This window comes from Leopardus geoffroyi, chromosome B1, assembly GCF_018350155.1.
Source record: "Leopardus geoffroyi isolate Oge1 chromosome B1, O.geoffroyi_Oge1_pat1.0, whole genome shotgun sequence".
Lineage (NCBI taxonomy): Eukaryota > Metazoa > Chordata > Mammalia > Carnivora > Felidae > Leopardus > Leopardus geoffroyi.
In genome coordinates this window covers 200,376,803-200,399,795 of record NC_059327.1, presented here as the reverse complement: position 1 = coordinate 200,399,795, position 22,993 = coordinate 200,376,803, and the positions used below count along the sequence as shown (strand labels likewise).

Below are 22,993 nucleotides of genomic sequence, written 5' to 3'. Positions count from 1 at the left end.
TCTCCTCTGTCCATGGGTCACCTCGTGTAAAGCCTTTGTCCTTTGAGCTAGGCTAGGAGCTGCACCCCCCACCCCCACCCTACTTCTCCAGGCTTCTCCAGCCTCACCCAGCCACACTGTGTCACCCCAGCTTGTTTGCTTGTCTGTTTTTTCTGCAAGATTGTGAGCAACTTAGAGCAGGGCCTGGATCTTTTGTTCCCCACTTGTCCTTTGAGGACCCATCACTGGGCTCACTGAATGAACTCGATGTCAGGAAAGTTGACCACCACACCCAAACACTGAGCCAACCTTGGTAGCCCACTGTGATGCATTCACTTAAATAGAGAGCTTCATGCAAAAAAAAAGTTATAGCAAAGCTTGGTTTCTGCACATGTGAGATGGACATAAGAATTCTGAGTTTAAAGTATTGTTTCAAAGACTATAAAGGGAGTAAGGCCTCACCTCTGGCAAAAGTTCAATAAAGACCCTGATGGTTACGAATAGTTTTGAAGAATGGTTTGCAAAGGCTTTTGTCCAGACACTGAGAGATTTTTAAAATCCTGCCCTGCCACTCAGTCCAGAAGGGTGAGCTGTATACTCAGAGTGGGAATCACAATGTTCAGGGTGACCCTTGATGACCTAATGCAAGGCTCCTGGTAAAAGGCCAGGCTGGAGCCTGAGCCCCAGAGAGGCAGCTGTGGTGTGAAAGCTTCTAGTCCAGATTGCTGGCTGTGAAACCTGGATTCACTAGTGACTCATTCTGTGATCTTGGGCCATTTATTTAACTGATTAGCACTATTGAACTCTAATTTGTAGAATATAGACGGAAACAGTACCCACTTTCTGGTTTTATTGTGAGATGTTAATGGATTCATGCATGTAAAGCACTTGGGGCCATCTCTGGTGTTTACTGTCTGCTGAATCAGGTTAACTATGATGATGGTGATGGTGATGGTGACGATGGTGACATTATGGTGATGCTGATGGTGATGATGACAGTGATGGTGACGATGGTAATGATTATATTGGGCCTCCTTCTTCCCATAAAGCTATATCTTGAGATCTTACTCTTCTTTAGCCATTTACATGGAGGAGGAAAGTTGAAGAGCAGAGACATTTTGGGCAGGAGCAGGACCTAGCTTAAAGTAGCAACATGGATGAGTGAAGGTTGAAAGAAGAAAGTGAGAGTTGTGAGTGGGCCTGCCCCAAGCAGGCAGTCTCTACCTGGATGTGCTTACCCCTTGGCATCAGATTTCCAAAATAGAAGGGAGAAAGATGGCGGGATCTGTAGAGCTGCCCTGCCTTTGCCCTCTTCCTAGATACAGGCATTCATTCCTGCATCGCATCGGTGTCGCTGAGTTAAGCTAGATCCTGCGTCACAGTCTGCCACACTGCTTCTACTCTTCAAATTCTCTTGGCCATGTGATTGGCCTAAGGAAGGTAAGACCTCAGGTGGAGATTCAGAGACGGTGAAGGTGGCAAGAGGAGACAAGTTTGGTGGTTTGACCCCGTTGGCCCGTTCTACTTCATGAGGTAGGAAAGGAAGAGAGAGACAGAGGGGGACAGAGAGATCTCTTCCTGCCTTTTACAGTACAGTGACCCTGCTGGCATGTAATTCTGTTCTAGTCTTTGTTTCTGGTTCTCATCAATCAGGCAGGGAACTTCTACCTTGGTGTGGGAGGTTGGGACTCCAGATGTGTTTAGAAAACCCCACAGCCCCCTGGACAAAAGCAGTGTGATCTAATGCAGGGAGAACACGGACTTTGGAGTCAGGCAGGGCTGGCTTTGGTTTTTTGGCTACTACGCACTTTGATTACCTACTTAATCTCTTTCCATCTCCGTTTACCTGTCAATGGAATGGGGACAATACATCCACTACAAGATTGCTGAAGATTGTATGATGTAAAGCTGACACCTTATTAGTTTCCTGGGGCTGCTGTAACAAGTTATCGCAAACTGGGGAGCCTGGGACAACAGAATCTTACTCTGTCACAGTTCTGGACGCTAGAAGTCTGGAGTTAAGTCGGCAGAGCTGTGCTCTCTTTGATGGCTCTGGAGAAGAATGCTTGCCTCTTCCTAGCTTCTGGTGGCTCCTGGAAATCCTTCCTTGGTTGTAGCTACCTCACTCCAGTCTCTGCCTCCGTGGTCACATGACCCTCTCTGTGTGAGTCTGTCTTTATAAGGACACATTCATTAGATTTAAGACCCACCCTAATCCAATATGAACTCATCTTAACTTGATTATTGTTTCCAAAGATCTTCTTTCCCAATACAGTCACATTTATAGCTACTGGGGGTTAAGACTTAAGCATATCCTTTTGGAAGACACCGTTAAACCCATTCCAGGCACCTAACCTAGGGACCAGCACGCTGTTGGTGATCAGATATCAGCAATTCCCTGTATCTCTCCATTCTTCTTCCTAAAGCTGAAAAAATAAATAAATAAAATAAAAGCATTTGCCTTCTGACACTAATCATTAGAGAAATGCAAATCAAAACCATGATGATTCTGCCTCATATCAGGCTGGCTGCTATCAAAAAAGAAGGAGGAGGAGGAGAAGGAGAAGGAGGAGAAACAGTTTGGCTGTTCTCCCAGAAATTGAAGGTAGAACTATTATAAAATCCTATTATTCCACTTCTAGGTATATTCCCCAAAGAATTAAAAGTAGGGTCTCAGAGAGATATCCATATACCCATGTTTATAGCAGCATATTCACAAAAGCCAGAAGATGGGAGCCACCCAAGTGTCCAATGATGAATGAATGGATAAACACAGTATGATATATACATAACAATGGAATTGTATTCAGCCTTAAGAAGGAAGGAAATCTGTTTCTTAAGTCCCACATATGAGTGAAATCATGTATTTGTCTTTCTCTGATTTATTTCACTTAGCATAACACCCTCCAGTTCTATCCACGTTGTTGCAAATGGCAAGATTTCATTCTTTCTGATCGCCGAGTATATGTATGTATATGTGTGTGTGTATACGCGTATATACGTATATAATGTATAATGTATATACATATACATCTATGTACAGACACACACACACACACACACACACACACACTGCACCTTCTTAATCCATTCATCAGTCAGTGGACATTTGGGCTCTCTGCATAGGTTGGCTGCTGTCGATAGCACTGCTGAGGAGCTAGATACTGAGGTACACGTGCCCCTTTGAATCAGCATTTTTGCACCCTTTGGATAAATTCCTAGCAGTAGTGCAATTGCTGGGTCATAAGGAAGTTCTTTCTTTTTTTTTTTTTTTAATTTTTGAGGAACCTCCAGACTGTTTTCCAGAGTGGCTGCACCAGTTTGCATTCCCACCAGCAGTGCAAAAGGGTTCCCTTTTTCTGCATCCTTGCCAACACCTGTTATTCCCTGAGTTGTCAATTTTAGCCATTCTGACAGGTGTGAAGTGGAGAATGGAAGGAAAAATAAAATAAGACACAAACAGAGAGGGAGACAAACCATAAGAGACTCTTAAATGCAGAGAACAAACTGAGGGTTGCTGGGGGGGAGGTGGGTAGGGGGATAGGCTAGATGGGTGATGGGCATTGAGGAAGGCACTTTTGGAGGTGAACACTGGGTGTTATATGGAAGTGATGAATCTCTAAATTCTGCTCCTGAAACCGATACTATTCTATATGTTAACTAACTTGAATTTAAAAAAAAAAAAAAAAGAAAAGAAAAGAAAATTCTGAGACACACTGCAACAACATGGATGAACCATAAACATCTAATGCTAAGTGAAGTAGTCAGATTCACAGAGACAAGAGAGTAGGACGGTGGGTGCCAGAGGCTGGAGGATGGAAGGAGGGTGGTTTAATGGGGACAGAGTTTCAGTTTTGCAAGAGGAAAAACTGCTGGGGACAGGTAGTGGTAATGATTTCAGAACAACGTGATTGTACATACTGTGATGCACGACTGGACTGGACTTAAAAATGGTTAAGATGGTAATTTTTAAAAAATGTTTATTCGTTTTTTGAGCGAGCGAGCGAGCGAGAGAGAGAGAGAGACAGAGCATGAGTGGGGGAGGGGCAGAGGGACAGGGAGACACAGAACCCGAAGCAGGCTCCGGGCTCCGAGCCATCAGCACAGAGCCCAACGCGGGGCTCCAACTCACAAACGGCGAGATAAGTGACCTGAACCAAAGTCAGAGGCTTTATCGACTGAGCCACCCAGACACCCCAAGATGATAAATTTTATGTTATGTGTATTTTACTACAATTAAAAATATTATTAAAAAAAACTTAATGGTTAAATATTCAGAATTCCAAGGGAAAGGGAAAACTTTAAAATTCCTAGAAAGCCAGAAACAGATCCCTCTAAGAAGTCATCAGACACAGTTATGTCAGAAGACAGTGGGGCCGTACCTTCAGTGTTCTGAAGAAAAATGATTTTGGACCTTGAATGATAGATTCAGCCAAATTATAAATCAAATGAGGGCAAAGTAACAACATTTTAAGACACATGAAATAAAAAATGTTTTCTAAACAAATTTACTTGCAAACAAATAAAATACTGAGAATACTCCATCACACTGAAAAAAAAAGCATCCAAGAAAAAGGAAGAAATGGGATCCAAGAAGCATAGTTTTGCTTTAATCAACCATGTGTGACAACACAGAAAGCTGTAAATAGAGGGCTTCAAATGACAGCAGCAACCCTGGAAAGTAACCAGTTCTGATCAGGTCAGAATGCCAAAGCATTCAGGGAATGATGACTTTAAGAAAAAAAAAAAAATCCACTACCTGCAACAGATAATGTCATTAAGGAAATGGTATCTAATAGGAAGAAAAAAGAAAGACAGTGAGAAACTCCAGGGAAAACAAAAAGTTACAGAGAAAAGACTGTTAGTCCAAAGTTAGTTAACAAACTAAAAATATGGCATGATTTTGAATAATCGGTAAAATGTAAGAAAAGGGATTGAATTAGAAATATATTTCTTTGAGGGGCAGATACTTACTAACATAGGATTTTTTTTTTTTTTACTTCTTCAGTGAATAACATTTGTATAATAATAATCGTGTCTTAAAATTTTTTTTAGTTTTAGGTTTTATAATTAATCTATAAACGACAAAGCATTGTGATTGCAGAACAAAATATATATGTTTTAAACCTAATAAACTGTGAAAGAAAGAAGTGGGAAAGGCAAGGGGGGAGAGGCAAGTGTGGGACATTAACTTCATTATCTTTTTTTAGTAAGACAACAAGAAATCGTCTCTAAATATTGTAAAAACTGAAGTTTAATTTTTTAATTTAAATTTACAAAGATAGCTAATTGAAAAACTAAAAATAATCATTACAATTAGAAGGAAGGGCAGAGATATTTATAGGTCACAAACCCTACAAATTTGTAAGGTAAAAATTCATGAGCTAAATTCACATCTATCAAAGAGGGAATAATCTGTTAATAATTATATAATATGGCATATATGTGTATATGTATGGTATATATACGTATTACACATAATATGTTACATACGTACCTATAATATGTTCATAATAATTCAGTTAATAGTATGTAATGCTGATGAATCAAGAAATAGAGATATATGTATAAATTTTAGACTTCAATTTTAAGTAACCATCTGGTTTACTAAGCCATAAAAACTAAAAACAGTATCTGTTTAAGATATTTGCCTCTGGGGGCCCCCTCAGTCGGTTAAGCGACCAACTTCAGCTCAGGTCATGATCTTGTGGTTCATGAGTTCGAACCCCACATTGGTCTACAAGCTTTCGGTACTGGAACCTGCTTGGGATTCTCTGTCTCTCCCTCTCTCTCTGCCCTTCCCCTGCTTGCATGCACTCACTCTCTCTGTCTCAAAATAAATAAACTAAAAAAAAAAAAGATTTGTCTCTGGGAAGCTGGGTTAGAGTGGGTAGGGGAAGGCAGCAGGACATTTGCTTATCATTTTATACCCTTGACTTTTGTTAAGAACTCTTTTCTGTAGTAGATTTACATTACTGTGGTCTTTATTTTTTATTTTACTTATTTAAGTTTTTTAACGTTTATTTAATTTTGAGGGGGAGAGACAGAGCATGAGTGGGTGAGGGGCAGAGAGAGAGAGGGAAACAGAATTGGAAGCAGGATCCAGGCTCCGAGGTGTCAGCACAGAGCCAGACATGGGGCTCGAACTCACGAACTACGGGATCATGACCGGAGCTGAAGTCAGAGGCTCAACTGACTGAGCCATCCAGGCACCCTACATTACTGTGCTTTTTAAAAGTAGTAAAATAGCTACATGATTGCTCATTATATGGATTGAATAATTTATAGAAACTTAGAATATTTAACTGCTCTTTGGATTTTGCAACATTTAGGATACATTAGGATACTTTATATGATGCTCTGCAAAAAATACGGAGCTAAATTTGTGTGCGTATTTCTGGACCAAGCCAACCTTGTATATAAACTTTTATGCATAGTTTTGAATTCTTCCCTGAGGATAGAATCCTAGGTATTAAACTGCTGAGTTAAAGAACTGACTGTTTTATTTAAAAAAAAATTTTTTTTCAACGTTTATTTTTGAGACAGAGAGAGACAGAGCATGAACGGGGGAGGGTCAGAGAGAGAGAGAGGGAGACACAGAATCGGAAACAGGCTCCAGGCTCTGAGCCATCATGAGCCATCAGCCCAGAGCCTGACGCGGGGCTCGAACTCACAGACCGTGAGATCGTGACCTGGCTGAAGTCGGATGCTTAACCAACTGCGCCACCCAGGCGCCCCAAGAACTGACTGTTTTAAAGCCTTCTTGTTATGGACACACACATTTTGTCCCTCTTATTTTTGAGTATAGACGTTTTGTTGAAAGCACTCCAAGGGGTAAAAGTGTTATCAAAATGTGAGGCTCTTGGTCCAGGTCTGTTTTTGAGGTCACCTTCTTTCTTTTTTTTTTAATTTTGTGAATTTTATTTATTTTTTTATTTTGCGAGAGAGAGCGGGAAGAGGCAGAGAGAGAGAGAGGGAAGGAGAGAATCTGAAGTAGGTTCCGTGCTGTCAGTGCGGAGCCCAACACGGGGCGGAACCAATGAACCGTGAGCTCATGACCTGAGCTGAAACCAAGAGCTGGACATTTAACTGACAGAGCCACCCAGGTGCCCCTTGAGGTCACCTTCTGATAAAACGACTGATTAATGGCCACCGTACAGCTTCTCCATTATGGTACCAAAAGGAGTTGCCTTTGTCTACACAGCCCACAAAGGAAGACACGGCAAGATTCACTCGCGTTTAGTGAGCAAGTGTTAAGGCCGGATACTCTTCTAACGACTTCATTCAACTTCGTTCATATTCCTGTGTACTCCTCAGTACGACCCTTGGACGGCCACGGTCTCCATTAGACAAGGGACGGAACAGAGGCAAAGAGAGATGAACTGATCTGACCAATTCTACACAGCCAATAAGGCAGAGCTGATGTCACACAGCCCGGTGGTCTGAACCCGGAGGCCAGGCTTCACCCTCTCTGCTGTTTACGGGCCCCCCTTGCCTGTGAACAGGAGGTGGGAGGTGGACCTTGGTCAGACCCAGTCAGTGCCCACAGGGAGGGTACATCCCACAAACGGAGAAAGGACCCCACCGACAGCCTGGTACACGGTAAACACTCGATAAGCAATTGGTGATCAAGCAGCACGATCAAGCCAAGCTTTGCACGAATCTCTACACTACTGTTGTCTTTGATCTCCCTGCGGTGACGTATTTTTATCCCTATTTCACAGACGAGAAAAGTGAGGCTGCCAGAGGTTAAGCCTAAGCCACTCATCCATGGCATCACGGCTCTTGTGACGGAGCTGGAATTTCAAGCCAGATCTGGAGGGCTAGAAATCCAGAGCTCTTCACTTTGTCCAGAGTGCCTTTGAGAGCATTCAAGGAGTTAATTCTTGTGAAACCCTTAACCTAGGGGTTCTCAACGTGTGTTCCTCGGACAAACGGCACGGCAGTGGCCCCTGGGAGCTTGTTGGAAATGCGCCGCTTGTGAGGCCCTGTCTCTGGGTCTAGGGGATCAGAAACTCAGGGTGGGATGCAGTTCTGATGCGTGCTTACGTGTGAGTCAGCCCAGAGTTTGACCCCTTCTGAGTTCTTGTAAGATGCCAGCTGCTGTTGTCTAGACCCTAAGGAAGAGGCGGAGGGAGGGGCTGACGGCGAGTGTCCGGAACTTACCAGCTCCTCTCAGTCCTGGCCCATCCCAGAGGGACGTTTGTCCCGGGCTCTCGCTGGCTGGAGCCCAGAGGACGCCACCGAGGAGAGAGGCGGCTGGGTGAGTTAAGCCCACGGGAGCTCTAAGGGCCACCTGTCAGGTTGTTGAATCGCCCGGCAGCTGGCTGCCCCTGCTGTGTCATGCTTCCCTGCCCTGTGTATCCTTCTGCTTGGCCCTGATGTCCAGAGTGGGCTGCGGGCTGCCCCCTGATGGGACATGTTCCCAGCGAGGGGGAGCAGGCGGTATTGAGGGGGAGGGAGGGGCACTACAGGTTCTCCTCTGGCGTCTGCAGAAATCCGCCCCTGACTCGAAACAGTTCACGGATCCCCAGTGCCCTCTTAGGGTTGTTACATAAGGATTCGGGAATTTAACACTCTTGAGGCCCGTGAGGTGCCAGGCTCGGGGCGGGTGGCCCTACTGTGTGCAAGCCACCATGCTCGGCCCCTTGCAGTGTTTGTCCCGCTTGACGCTTAGAGATGCGCTGTCTAAGGAAGCAGGCTCAGAGAGGTCCAGCGACAGGCTCAGGCAGCCCAGCCAGTGTGGACAGAGCTGGGTCCAAATCCAGGCTGGTCTCGCCGACTCCCTGCTTCTTCTGCTGTAACTCTTAGCTGTGACCTGACTGGAGGCTGTGAAGTGTGACCACGGACAAGTCCCCCCCCCCCCCCTCTTGTCCCCTAGGTTGTCCCAAACCATGGCCTTCATGCAGCAGGATTCTTCATAGCCTCCATCGCCTCCTTCGTGCTGACCTGGGCCACACTTTTCTTCACGGCTCGCTATCAGTGTTTGAAGGGAAGCCTGATCACCAGACATCAGGTGAGTCTCCACGTGCATCTTGTTGCCGGAGGGTAGTCGGGTCGGCGGGAGACGTGAGGTTGATTGAAGTTTTCCCTCCAGTTCGATGGGTTGATTGATCCTCAACCCTGGATTGATGTCCGAATCCCCAGGGAAACGACAAAATGCTCGTGTCCAGCCTTGCCTGCAGAGACTGTGACTGGACCGCCCCAGGATCCCCGCCCCCCGTCCTTAGTGACTTTTTTTATTTTTATTTTTTTTAATGTTTACTTATTACTGAGAGACAGAGAGACACAGAGCGTGAGCAGGGGAGGGGTAGAGAGAGGGGGAGACACAGAATCGGAAGCAGGCTCCAGGCTCCAAGCTGTCAGCCCAGAGCCCGTCGCGGGGCTCGAACTCACAAACTGCGAGATCATGACCTGAGCTGAAGTCGGTCACTTACCCAACTGAGCCACCCAGGCGCCCCCTTAGTGACTTCTAAAGCTCCCCGGATGATTCCAGCAAGTGGCCAGGGCTCAGAGCTACTGCGGCCTGACCGAGTAAGCGAGCGCCTGCCTGTGCAGATAACGCTGTGTTCCCGCCACACTAATTCGGGGCCTGGTCCACAGTCCCTGCGGAAAAGTCTTTGAAGGCTCACTCCACCCTCAGGGGGAGGAGGCTGGATCCTTCAGCCGTGGAGCCTCACTGTGCGTGGGCAGCTCTGGGGACAGTATGGAACTAGGCTCAGAGTCGTGCTGGCTGAGGAGGGACGGAGCTGGGGTATATATCACGCCCCGGGGGTCATCGGTCGAGGATATGGGGGCAAAGGTGCTGTTAGAAGGTGGGGGAGGAGGGGCTGCCCTCCCCACTGAGAAGGCCCTTTGAGACCAGAAAAATGAAGCAGGGACTGCCTGCAAGTTACAGTTTTATTCAGGCTGACTTACAGGCAACGGGGCGCTCTGCGATCCGGGCCCTGCGCGGCTGTTCTCACAAAGTCTGGACCTCAGCCCGCGGGTGTTACAGAGCGAGGGGACGTGCCGAGGGCGTTGTAGTGAGACCAGAGGGTCCGCACGTACCTCCCAGGGTCCACGTGCGCCTGATCGACAGCTCTCCTGGAATTAGATTTCATGGGGCCATCTGTGCATCAGGAGGCCGAGAGACTGTGTTATCTTTAACCAATTTACGGAGAGCCAAAACAAGCCGCCCCCTTCCAGCCTTCACGGGCATTTCTAAGGAATGTATGTTAACCTCCAAGAGGCCCGGAACACGTAGCCCCAAGAGAGGAGGGCCACGGGTGGAGTCAGTATTGTCCACAGTCCGACAGGGGCCAGGACAAAGGGTGACGTTATTTCCTGGCGTGGGCTCTGAAGGCCTTTAGGGGAAGCAGCGTAGATACTGGCTGGTGGGTCTTGGGCCAGCGGGTCTGAAGCGGCGACGGGGTGTGGGTAGGAAGCAGGCGACCTCTGCTACAATCTCCATTGCCTCCTATGGAGCCTGGAGCTTAGGAGGCCCTGAATCCACGTGTGAGGATATGAAGGAGCCCTCGGCCCATCAGTGGATGGACAGACGGGAAGGAAATCAGGGCGGCAATTTTTAGAGTGAGAGGAGCTCCGTGGAGCCTCCCCCGGAAGGCGCTGCTGGGAGTAAGCATCCGTTGGCAGCTTCTTGGTCCCTCCAGGGCCGTGGAGGGCTGGAGCTGCTGTGACCCGGTGTCCCCCAGGGGCCCAGCAACTTGAAAGGAACACAGCCATCTGTTCCCCTCACTTTATTTTTTTTAATTAAAAAAATTTTATTTATTTTTGACAGAGAGAGAGAGAGAAAGAGAGAGAGAGAGACAGAGCGTGAGGGGGGAGGGGCAGAGAGAGAGGGAGACAGAATCCGAAGCAGGCTCCAGGCTCCGAGCCGTCAGCACAGAGCCAGACGTGGGGCTCGAACTCACAGACTGCAAGATCATGACCTGAGCCGAGGTTGGATGCTCAACGGACTGAGCCTCTCAGGCGCCCCTCCCCTCCCTTTATATTGAGGAAACTGAGGCCCATGAAGTTAAATACTTGCTTCAAGTGGCCCGGGGACCTGGCTCCTGGGGGCCGTGTCTGGAGGCTGGAGGTCGTGTCCCATTGTTCACTTTATGTCTGCTTCCTGGAGGAGAGGATGGCCATTTCAAAGTGAGATCGGCCCACAGTGTCCGTGGAGGCAAAAGTGAGGGGGAGAAAAAGCGTTCCTCTAATCAGACCTCCAGCTTCTCTCTCAAAGCCGTTATCAATCACAGAAGAACAAAACTCCCCAGCTGCTTTGATGAAGGAGCAGAAATCCTTTGCCGGAGATGAAAGGCTGATCATTACAACCACAGAGAGGAAAGCAAAGTGTTGACTTAAGGTCTGAAGACCCTTGAAGTTCACAGGATGAACTCTTTTCACATCTTTCTTTATTTTTGGCAGCCTGAGGCAGCCGCTGAGACAGTGTGCAGTGAAAACAGTGCGATAAAACCCTCCTTCTGCCTTACGAGTTCGATCATCTTGGGACCAAATACCAACTCCTTGTACCTTAGGAGTTCGACCAACTTGGGACCAGATACCAACTCTGACTCTTCGTGAGCCGTGCAAACTCAGATAACGTCATTTTACCCCTCTGAGCCGTGGTTTCTTACATGTGATGGGACAACAGCACTTAACTGTTTTGTGATAGTTTCATGATAATACACCTACAAGACACAGGGACAGGAATTCTTAAATATTAGCTATACTTATCACCCAGTTTTCAGGATTGCTATTAAGGACACAACAGATACATCTATCCAGTCGCGGCGTTGGGCTTAATTATCTCTGAGGTCATTTCCATCTGACAGTTCTGTATTCTGATTCGAAACCAGCCAGATGCATGGAATTGAAGTTCATCTGCCAACTGTAATTTTCCTCTGCATGATGATGACGATGGTGATAGTGAAGGTGGTGATGACAGTGATATAGTGATGATGATGATGATGATGATGATGATGATGATAGAGATGCTGGTGATGATGATGGTGGTGATGACGATGGTGGTGGTGATCGTGATATGATGGTGATGGTAATGGTGGTGAAATATTTTCATAGGTCTTTACAGGTTGCAAAGGCCTCTCCATCCATTGTTTTGTTCATACACACGGGAACCCAGTGTGGGGCTACTGGAATTATGATCCCATTTCTTTGATGGGAAGATGGAGCCTCAGGCAAATGCAGTGTCTTGCCCGAATGTACCCTGTTCGCAAGTGGCGGGGCCAGCAAGGTCCTCCCGACTGCAGATCCCTGCCTTCCCTCGTGACTCTCAGCGCATGGCGTTCACAAGAGGGTTCACTCGGTTGTGTCTGAAATTCCCCTGTAGGTTCAGCATCATGAGAACAAGCTGGAGTACTCCCAGTTCACCTCGGCCAATGGTATCAATGAGGACCTTGCTCTCAATGACCAAATGATTGACATTCTGTCTTCAGAGGACTCCGGGAGCATGCTTCAAGCCTTGGAAGAGTAAGAATTCTCAATCACATTATACTGGCTTGGATGTGATGAATGCTTTAACTTCACTGGCCTCAGAGCAAACCCTGAGTACATTTCATTCATTCACTCATTCATTCATTCATTCATTCAGTCTATCATCTGTTACTCAGTTATCCTAATGCAACTACTACTGTGCTTGGTATTTGGAAAAAGGGATGGATAAGACAGAGTTTGTGCTATAAGCTGCCTGATCTAACGGGGAAGACAGACACACAAACTTAAGTGACCATACAGGTTTGATGAACACCCTGCTAAAAGGAAAATCAAGGCTAGCTGAGCCGAGAGAAGGAAATAATGACCTCTGAGAGAGTCCTGGAAATGCTTCTCAGAGGAGGTGGTGTTTTAACTTATTCTTGAAGCATGGATATAAGCTTTCCAAGCGCATTATGAGAAGAAAGACTTTTCAGGCAGAGGGAAGAAGGGGCAGATGAAAGGTTGAGCAGGATGCATCTGGTGAACGCAGTAGCTGGGTACGACTGACGGGTAGATTGGGGTATTGAGTACAGCAAGATAAGGGAAGAGGCAGCTGGAGAGAGAGGCCAGGCCAGGCGACGTGTTTGCCGAACTGAATTCGATTCTTGTTGTTTATTAGCACGTGCTTAGAATGGACCACCTGTGCACAGTAGAACGTGGAGCCAGACACGGTTCTGAAAACTTTGCAAATACCAACTCATAATCCTTCTAGCAACCCAACCGAGCAGGGATTATTGTTCTTACCAGGGATGAGGATTTGAGAGTCTCTGGAGCTTGCCCCAGGGCACACACTTAGGAACGAGAGAGCCAGGTTCAAGGCCAGGCTGCCTGGTTCCGGGGTGCATGCCTCTAACCAGGATGCTGTTGCGCAGCCCACGGTTTCTCCTGGCCGGCACAGGGGTCACGGTCTACAAGGTGACTCACTCGGTTCATCAACTTGGCCTTTCCTCGTTTCCTTTTGGCAAATATTTACAGAAAGCTTCTTTCCGTGTTTCCTATCTCGGCGTCCCGTTGTCTTCCAAAATTCTGTTTCGTCTTTTACTTCTTCAAGCGTATGAAGCATAATTATTTTAAAGTCTCTGAAGCTTTATTACCTTTACCATGTTCTTGTGCCTTGTCTTCTGTTCCCCTTAGTTTGTGATCAAATTTCCTCTTCTCCTCGGATGCCTGGGTAGTTTTGATCGTGTGCCAGTGTGTGTGAAAATTTGTGAAGACAATGGAGGACTGACTAGGAGGCGGTGAGGGGCGTCATTCTGGATGACCCCCCATACAGAGACCGAGACCACGCAAGGCAGGGCTTCTGGTCCTCCAAGGTCTGGTCTGTTTCTGGCATATCTTTACTCCTGAGGCATCTGTACCAACCAAAGGGTACAGGCTGACCTCTCCTTGGAGTCTCTGGACTTGAGTTTCCACCTCCCTGGTTCTGCAGGTCTGTTGAGAACTCTGCAGGGTTTATCAGCCCTTGGGGCTGCCTCTTCTGGTACTTAGACGCCCTGTGGAACAGAGTGGCCCCAGATGCGGGGCTACCCTCTCTGAGTTTCTTTGTTCTGCTAGGTCTTGACCTCATCTTTTACTTCTCCTTGTTGGTTTCAGGTGGTCTCAGAGTGATTTGGTTTTTGCCCAGCTTTTCTTTTGATGGGATAGTTTGTCCAAATTACCTGGACCATGAACAGAACCCATCTTTGTGTAAACCCCACTCTAGGTGAGGAGTAGACACAGTCCCGGCCACAGAGGCAGCCTGTGAGAGAGATGGACAGGGAAACAGGCAAGACCCAAAATAGCACAGAGCAGAAGCACCCTTGACTGGTCCCCAGAGTTAGATCAGGGTTTAAGTCTGGGCTGTGCCACCAGGCGCCCTTGGTTCAGTTACGTAAGTGAAGTCTCAGGGTGAGAGGGGCTAGGTCTTGTAGGGTTCTGGATGTCAGGGAATGGCCTTTTAATTTTAATATGGGCAGATCTGTATGTTCAGAGGCCACTCTGGATACAAATGGACAGTGGCTTAGAAGTCCAGGGAGATTGTTGGAGATGTCGATGTGTGACTTGGGGCGGAGCTTGGGATTAGCTGGAGGAGCCTCCAGAACTTGGCAACTGATTGCCGTGTGGCTGTGAAGGCATGCGCAGGGGGCGTAGTTTGGACACTGAAGGGGAGGGGACAATTCAGGATGCCCCTCTGGGATGCCGTGTTGGACTGATGGTTATTAGCAACAGAACCCCGTGGGAACCTCCCCAGGCTGGATTCCATTTATGACACACTTCCTCTGATCGTACATTCGGGATGCATAGCTCCACCTGCTTATTTCCCACTGGGGAGTGATTTCTATCGATTGGAGTCATCACCATGCCGATAAGCTATAATATCTTCTATTTGTACATAATACCCCATATTCGGGAAGCATTTAAAAATGCAAGGTCTCTTTTCCACATGTTGGTTTGGTTCCCATGCTAATGCTTTTTGGTAGGGCATCTTATTTTTGGTGTTTGCTAGCTGAAGAGTCCGATGCTCATCTAGGCGGAGGTTTATCCACAGCCACAAATCTAGTAAGTGAGTCTTCTCTGTTTAATCTCGGCCACGTTGTGTTCCGCAAATACTCTCTGAGCCCGAGTTTCCTCATCTCTTAACTGGGGGAAACCAGGAACACCGTGGGAGACTGTACAGCTTAATGATATGAAAGAGACTTAACGGCAGAGTCCTCACCGCGGCATTCCCTCCGAGCCGGGGTCTCACCTGCAGGGACGTGAGCAGATGGAAGAGAGAAGCATTCAAGATGGGCAGCCCTTCTCTGAGTCTTTCTCAAGAGCCGTGCAAACAGCAACTGAGCAGCTCCGGTGCTGTCTCCCTGGAGCCTGGAAACGGAGTCCCGTGGCAGGAGACGGACTCAAGATACCTCCGGAAACAGAGAGCATGGTCTGTGCTTCCTTAGGAGCGACTGGTCACCGGTCTGAGAAAAGAGCTCTCCTGTGTCTGACTCGTGGCATTTTGTGAGCTGAGGGAGGTTCCGAGCCCAGGGGGACTTCCGTCCTGCCTGAGGGGAGCCCCTTCCCAGCCGAGCGCCCTCGTGCACTGTCAGGACTTGAGCCACGGAAGTGCAGGACTGTTCTTGCACGGAGCTGGGTCTTGTTCACCCATTTCTGGGTCCAGGGTCGTGCCGCTCGGCTCACTGAACTTTTGGGCGGCCATTCAGGCGTGATCTTTCATTTTAGCCTAAGTCCCTAATCCGAATGCCAAGGGAAGCACGTTAAAGTTTGTCACACTACTCAAGAGGGAGGAGGGAGGATTGGATGGGCAGCGGGGAGAAAGGTGGGTGGCTTACTGGCAAAGATTTGTGAATGTCCCATTACATTACATGGTAGGAGCAGGTGCATCACCAAAGTATTTCCTGGCTTTTTTGTCCGTTTTCTTCCAAGACATGAAAACGCAAAGTAGAGTGAAAGGATTGAGTTTGTGTGATCAGCACCTGGATGTTTAATTTGCAAGTAGGTGGTAGTCCACCACCTCCGGCTGGAGGAAGGAGGGCTGTGATTAGCATGTATGCGTATATTAATACATATATAATAGTGTATGTGATAGTAACTTACAATAGTAACAGCGTATAATGTAAATAGTATCAGGGCTAGATGGGAAGGCATTAATCATTCTTTGTTGTTGGTTCCAGAAGTGCTTGGGGCACCTGGGTGGCTCGGTCGGTTAACATCTGACTTCGGCTCAGGTCACGGTCTCACGATTCGTGAGTTCGAGCCCCGCGTCGGGCTCTGTGCCGACAGCTCGGAGCCCGGAGCCTACTTCAGATTCTGTGTCTGCCTCTCTCTCTGCCCCTCCCCTTGTGCTCTGTCTCTCTCTGTCTCTCAAAAATAAATAAACATTAAAATTAAAAAGAAGAAAAGAAGCGATGGCGTGTAGGGAGCACCGTCTTCCTCGATCCCCGCGTTCTGTGAAATCAACAACAGCCACTGCAACGTGCTGGTCCTGGTGTGTGAAATGCCATGAGGATTGAGGTTACCGAGACTGTATTGCTGTAAGTCACCTAGGAGCTCCAGAATTTTAGATTTATTTCTCCTTGGAAGCTGGTCTTGTTTGGCCGGAAGAGTGTTTGACACTGATGTTCAAGCCTGACCTGAGAGTGCGTAGCCTGCGAACTGCCTTTGTCCCTCGCTCTCCTCCCCCACCCCACCCCCCATCCCAACATTCAGTATTTATTGAACGCCAGTTCTGTTTCAAGCTCCATGGTTGAATGCTCATTTTAAGGTCTTGGCGATTTTTTTTTTTTTTAATCATCGCATTGTCAGTTACTTTTAATCTTTCCATCTTGACTTCTAGTCAGGCTTAGGAGCTCCCAGAAAGAAAATGTCACTCAGAATGTCAGGGGCTTAGTATGCATGGAAATCTGTGATTGTCTCCCCACTAAAAATAGCTTTTTTTCTCCAGCAAATAATTTATCGCATTTGTAATTCTTATGTGAAGTTGAGCTGGGCTTCTAAATATGCCATGAGGTGACTTGATTGCCACCTCGTTTCTAAGACCCATCAGAGCCCTAACCTTGCTGTCTCTTGCTGGTTTATTTTTGACAAAGAGCATTCCCTTGGTTGGCGTGGTGTATCTTTTACATCATTAATTCATAAGCTGCCTCTTGCAGAGAGGATCTGAGGGACAGGTCTCTCCTTTGGTTTCTATCAGGTTCCTAGACAGTTGTCGTAATAGATACAGCTCAGCCCCGGACCTGGAGAGACGAGGGGAAAGAGGAACCAGGCAACCACCGGCTGCTTCCGAAAGCTTCTAGAAGCGTGGAGAGCCCACAGTGTCTTAGCACCGGCCCTGCTCTGGCCCTGACCTCTGCCAAGCATCTCTGGCCCACGTTCTTAGGTCATTCTCACCGCGGCTCCTGAAAGGAAGCCGGTGTTCAAAAAAGGTTTATTGGTTTTGCCTAAAGGTCGCACAAGTGATAACGGGTTTGTGCTTTCTGAGCCGCTGTTCTATTGACAAAACACAGCTTTTGAAGAAGATGGTGCATAGATTTTTCCAGAGAGGCAAAGGAAAATAAGAGAAGAAAGTCCAGGGCTGTGTCTCTTTCCAGTTACTCAAAGGAAGCTCATTGCTGATTTCTGATGTTAGCACCGCCTTCTAAGCTGTCTCAATGTGATGGTTTGTACCAAGTAGGTGTTCGGGGAGTATGTGTTGAGGTGAGGCTTTTCAACCTATGTATTTGTGATTTTCACCGGCCATATGGTGTGTGTGTGTGTGTTTTTACAATGGCGCCCTCTTTATTCTGTATTGACACTCTACAGACATGTGATTTTGTTCCTTATGTCTGGAACTCAGGGAAATGAAGCGACTCACCCGAGTTTCCTTAATTCATTTGTTCTTTCATTTGGGTTGCTTGCTCGTGTGTGCGATACATTTTTAAAACGTGGGAGGCTCTGGCCTGACGCTGGCAAAGTGTCCTGGTGTGGGTCCCCGTGGGACTCACGCAAGCGGGATACAGACGCACACACGGATAACAGCGCAATTCCACGGCGTGGTGGGGACTATGAAGGAGCAAGGCGCTCTGTTAAAGGACGGCGGGGGCTCACTCTCGCCTGGGGCTCCGGGAGGCCCCTCTAGAGGAGGGTCAGGGGAGCTGAGACCTGAGTAATGGGCACCCGGTGGGGGCCACATGGACGGAGCTTAGGAAGGGATGTGGGCACTTGAGGGTCTAGGAGGGGATGAGGCCGGAGTAGCAGAGGCACGTGGAGGTGGGCTGGAGGTGGGGTGCCTGGAGCAGCCTCCATTATTCACCCTAAAATTCCTGTGTTCTTGGGGCGCCCAGGCGGCTCAGTCAGTTGAGTCTGGCTCTTGACTTCGGCTCAGGTCATGATCTCACGGTTTGTGAGTTCAAGCCTCGCATCGGGCTCTGTGCGGACAGCAGGGAGCCTGCTTGGGATTCTCTCTCTGTCCCTCTCTCCCTGCCCCTCCCCTGCTTGCACACACACTGTCTCTCACTGTCTCTCAAAATAGATAAAAAAACATTAAAAAAAAAAAAACCAACCCTGTTTTCTTTACAACATTCGCGGCTGCCAGAAGCCACCTTGCTTGTCTTTTCTTTCTTTTTTTTTTTTTAATGTCGGCTCTGCTTTGGCAACTGGGCAGTAAGGTCACAAAGGCAGGGACTTTCTGTCGTGTTCGCAGATGTGGCCCCGGTGCCTCAAACGCGGCCTGGCGCACAGTAGGTGCTTGTGGGGTGATGGCACACGACAGTGATAGGCTTGATGGAGAGTCACCGGCAGATAAATTAGAGGCTGCGTGGTTAACTTGACGGCAAAGACTGGGGGGGAGGGACGGCATCACTCAAACCAGCAGTTAACGCAGCACGTTCCCAAAGGGGACGTGTCCTCACGGGCTGCCCAGAGTTGCCCTGCGGGCGTCGGGCTGTGACGGGGACACCCTGGCAGAGTGACGTTCATTCGGCGGCCACCCGTTCCCGTGGGCGTCGTCCGAATGGGCTGTGCGCGGGTCCGTCACTCGGGGCCAGCTTCCCCGGAGGACCCCCAGGGCATAGGTGTGTGGGACGTCCCTCCCACAGGCTCCACGCGGGTCTGTGGAATCGGGACGAGCTGCACCTGCTGCTGGCTTCGCCGTGGGGTTCGTGGCAGCTGTGAGCTGAGCCCCAGGGAGAACGTGACACAGCTTCCCAAGACCAGGAAAGAGGGAGGATTGAGCTTTGAGGGAAGATCCAGAGGCGCTGCTGGGCTCGGCCAGGTGGAGACGCCTCTCAAGACGCTGGGTGGGTGTGTCAGGAGGAGCCAGATGCTGGGTCTGTTCAGATGTGACTTCGAGTTCGGGGCCGGACGTGGCTGGACGGAGACTGAGGAAGGAGCCCCCGGAGAGCCGCATCGAGGGGAGGGGAGCGGGGCAGCGCCCGCGGGAACTGCAGCATTTACACGACCGGGAAAGTCACAGGACACCCAGGGAGTGAGGGCAGGAAGGCAGAGAACAGGGGTCCCAGAAGAAGGGGTGGCCATCCATGTCTGATATTTCCTGGAGTTCTATCAAGTGAAGACTTGGAAAGGTTTTGGTTTTACCTCCAGGACATGCTGAGGACCAGAGCAGGGTTGGGGAGCACGGGGCGAGTAGCATGGCCTCAGTAAACCCCTGTGAGTCCTCCTTTATGTGTTGCTGTGCAGGGGGCAGAGGTGGGGAGCTTTGCTGTGCAGGGGGGCAGAGGTGGGGAGCTTTGCCGTGCAGGGGGGCAGAGGTGGGGAGCTTTGCCGTGCAGGGGGACAGAGGTGGGGAGCTTTGCTGTGCAGGGGGACAGAAATGGAAAGTGCAAGGGGACAGAAGTGGGGAGCTTTGCCGTGCAGGGGGCAGAGGTGGGGAGCTGCAGATTAAGGGGAAGCTGGGGCCAGGAAAAGGAGCCTTTAGGGGTGATGCCAGAGGCTCTGAGCCTTCCAGTGGGGACATTTCCTCCACAGAGAGGAGGAGCCTGAGGGTTTGGGGGAGGGCAGGGAGAGTTACAGGAAAAAAGGAGAAGGTGGGAGGGGACGGGAGCCAGGTGTCAGCCCTGGGGAGGGAGAAGGTCCAGAGTGCACGGAGGTGCGTGCTGGTGTGTGGATGGGACGCATCCGTGTGATGCTTGCCACTGGGGTACAAGGTGAGGACGTCGGGAAGAAGAGGGTAGGACTGCAGAGGAGCCTGGGACAGTCCCGCCAGCGAGGGGAAGTGACTTACTGGCCAAATCCCAAGAATTCCCGCGCACGTAGTGCCCTTTTGAGGCAGGTGGTCCCAGCCGGCCTGCATGAGGGGCTCCCTCCTGCAGTGCTCTGGTGGGAGGTACTGAGCCCCCCGAAGGGTGGGTGGGAGAGCCCAGGGGTTAAGACAGCAGGTCGAGAAGCAAGGCTGCCTGATTTGGGTCCCGGCCGTGCCACTTCCCGTCGGGGGACTGTAGATGTCCTGTCAAGTGGGGACAGCCGTGGCTGCCTCTGAGGGTGCCTCTGGGGGCCCCGGGCTGTCTGAGGGGAGCAGGAGCGGCACGAGAGAGGGATTTCCTGTGGCCGCTCTAACACAAACTCGGGGGCCCCGAATTTCTTTCGCACTGTTGGAGGCCAGAGGCGCAGCGTCGGTTTCCCTGGGGCGAGTGAGGTGTAGACAGGGCCACCCTTCAGACGGTGTAGGGTGGAGCCTCTCCCTCTTCTTCCAGCTTCCAGAGGCTTCTCTCAGTCCCCAACTTGTGGCCACAGCCCTCCAGTCTCCGCCTCCCCGTGGCCTCCTCCTTTTCCGTATGTATCCGGTCTCCTCAGCCCCCGTCTCAGGGAGACAGTTGTGATGGGATTCAGGACCCACCGCACAATCCGAGGTAATCTCCCCATGTCGTGATCTTTCACTTAATTCCACCCGCAAAGGTCTTTTTTTTCGTATAAGGCCACGTCTACAGATGCTGGGGACGAGGGCCTGGTGTCTCTGGGTGACCATTGTTCCCGGAAATGATCAGAAAAATCTCAAAAGAATGAGGGAGGAAGCAGAGACTTGAGGGGATCCGTGGGCTGGAAGGTTCAATGAGGTGAGTCCTGCTGTTGTTTCTGGAATGTTCCTGAGGGTTCTCCTCACACAAGGACCATTAGAAATGGGCATCTCCCGGGGCGCCTGGGTGGCGCAGTCGGTTAAGCGTCCGACTTCAGCCAGGTCACGATCTCGCGGTCCGTGAGTTCGAGCCCCGCGTTGGGCTCTGGGCTGATGGCTCAGAGCCTGGAGCCTGTTTCCGATTCTGTGTCTCCCTCTCTCTCTGCCCCTCCCCCGTTCATGCTCTGTCTCTCTCTGTCCCAAAAATAAATAAACGTTGAAAAAAAAAAAAAAAAAAAAAAAGAAATGGGCATCTCCCCATTAAGGAGTGGTTGGTCTAGAGCTCAAACCTGGGTCCTGTGACCCGGGCTGGTTCCTCTGTTGCTTCCTCACACGCTAAGCCCGTATGATGGAGATCCATCTGGATGGTGAAGACACCCCGGGAGGGAAGGGGGCACGGCCTGGGGGGGGCGGCTCTTCTCTGCCACTGGCGTAGCACTCCTGCTTCCCTCCGTGTGGCTGGGGTGTAAGTGGCTCCCTGCACGTGGCGGGGGCCTGGAAGTCCTTTTGGCATTGAATGATTTCACTTCATGAGCTATTGCCTGCTGTCTCACTGGAGTTCTCGTGGGGGCTGGCCAGAGTACGAGGCCAGTGATAACTCCCTTCACTTTTCTTTTCGAGTTCAACTCCCTCTCCTCCCTCCCTCCGTCTCTCCCACCCACCAGCCCTCCAGCCCCCTTCCCGTATGGATCTGAAAGCATCTGCTGTGTGCCGAGCACTGGGTGACACGGTGGGGACACAAGCCAGACTCCGGCAAGCTCCCTGCCTTCGGGCCTCCATCGGCGCCCTCGCCACGTGCTTTTGTAAGGCTCAGTTTGTGTGTCTGACTCCCACGTGAGACCCCGAGCCCTTGTTTGGAACAGGTCTGGCAGCGCTAGCCAAGTATCAGCAGCATCTTGTGAATGAGTCTGGGTGAAATCGCACTGGGTGTTGGAGGGTCTTTAGGACCCTTAGGTCTTTAGGACAGTGTCAGGCAGGGAAGGGGGGCATTCCTGGCAGAGTGATCCCGCGTGTACAGGGCATGGGCGTGTGACAGTGCCTCCTGATGTCCTCACAAGGCACAGAGAGGATTTAGGAGACCGGACGCATGGGAAGGTGTCCAGGAGAAGCCTTAGCGTCTGAAAGAAAGCCTTCACGGACTCCCCGTTGGCCTCTTCCCCGCCCCCCCCCCCCAACCCACCATGAAGATACTCATGCCTGGGCCGGTCCTGGATTTCTGGAAGGATGGACGTCGGGGTTCACCTAGAGCCTCACTTGACCGACACAAGCACACAGGCCAGCTGAGGCGGAAGCCCCACCCTCACACCTGTGCCTTGCTGCCAGGTTCCCACGAGGTGCTTGCTGGGTCCCCGCCAGTGGCTGACAAGCCAGAGCGGGATTTGTGCGGGGGACAGACCGGGAGAGCAGAGCAGCGGTAAGGCCCATCTCGTTCCCATGGCAACCCTCACCGTCATCTTCCCAGCAAGGTGAGGGTTTCTTGGAGGAGACACTTGCCTGCTTTTAGAAGCAGGTGTTTTGTGAGGCCCCCCCCATCCCCCGCCGCGCGCCTGGCGCTGTGCTTGGCGTGGTGCCGGAGAGGAAGCCGAGAAAAGCGAGGGCCCCCGGGATGCCCGCCATCGGCAGGGGGAAGTGACTCCCACATGGACAAGTACCACACAATGAGTCACCCTCGGGCCGCGCCTCTGCCGTGTGTGGGTGGTTTCCACGTGGTCCAGCGAACCTCTGCAGGGCGGGACGTGATCTTCTTCCTGACTTTGCATCCCACCGAACCCACACCACTGCTTCCCCGGGCCAGGAGGTCCACGCAGCCTCTTAGGGGGTTCTTGAGATGAAAGGAATCACCTCAACCGTTAGAGTGGCTGAGGGGTGGTCACTACAGAGCTCTCATCTTCCCTCAACCTTGAGGTCTGCACCAGTTGGGAAATAAGACCTGTATCTGGCATGTTCTCC

General features: G+C 50.0%; 1 protein-coding gene across 6 annotated transcripts in view; it reads left to right on the top strand.

Moving 5' to 3' along the window:
* EVC2 (EvC ciliary complex subunit 2) overlaps positions 1-22,993 on the top strand; it is a 136,460-nt gene that overhangs the window by 36,142 nt on the left and 77,325 nt on the right. For 5 of the 6 annotated variants that reach the window (XM_045474590.1, XM_045474592.1, XM_045474593.1 and 2 more), the window contains 2 exons: positions 8,861-8,995; positions 12,314-12,453. In XM_045474590.1, coding sequence (XP_045330546.1) covers positions 8,861-8,995; positions 12,314-12,453 — 275 coding nt within the window. The remainder of the gene's footprint in view (positions 1-8,860; positions 8,996-12,313; positions 12,454-22,993) is intronic. The other variant, XM_045474591.1, reaches the window with a different exon arrangement.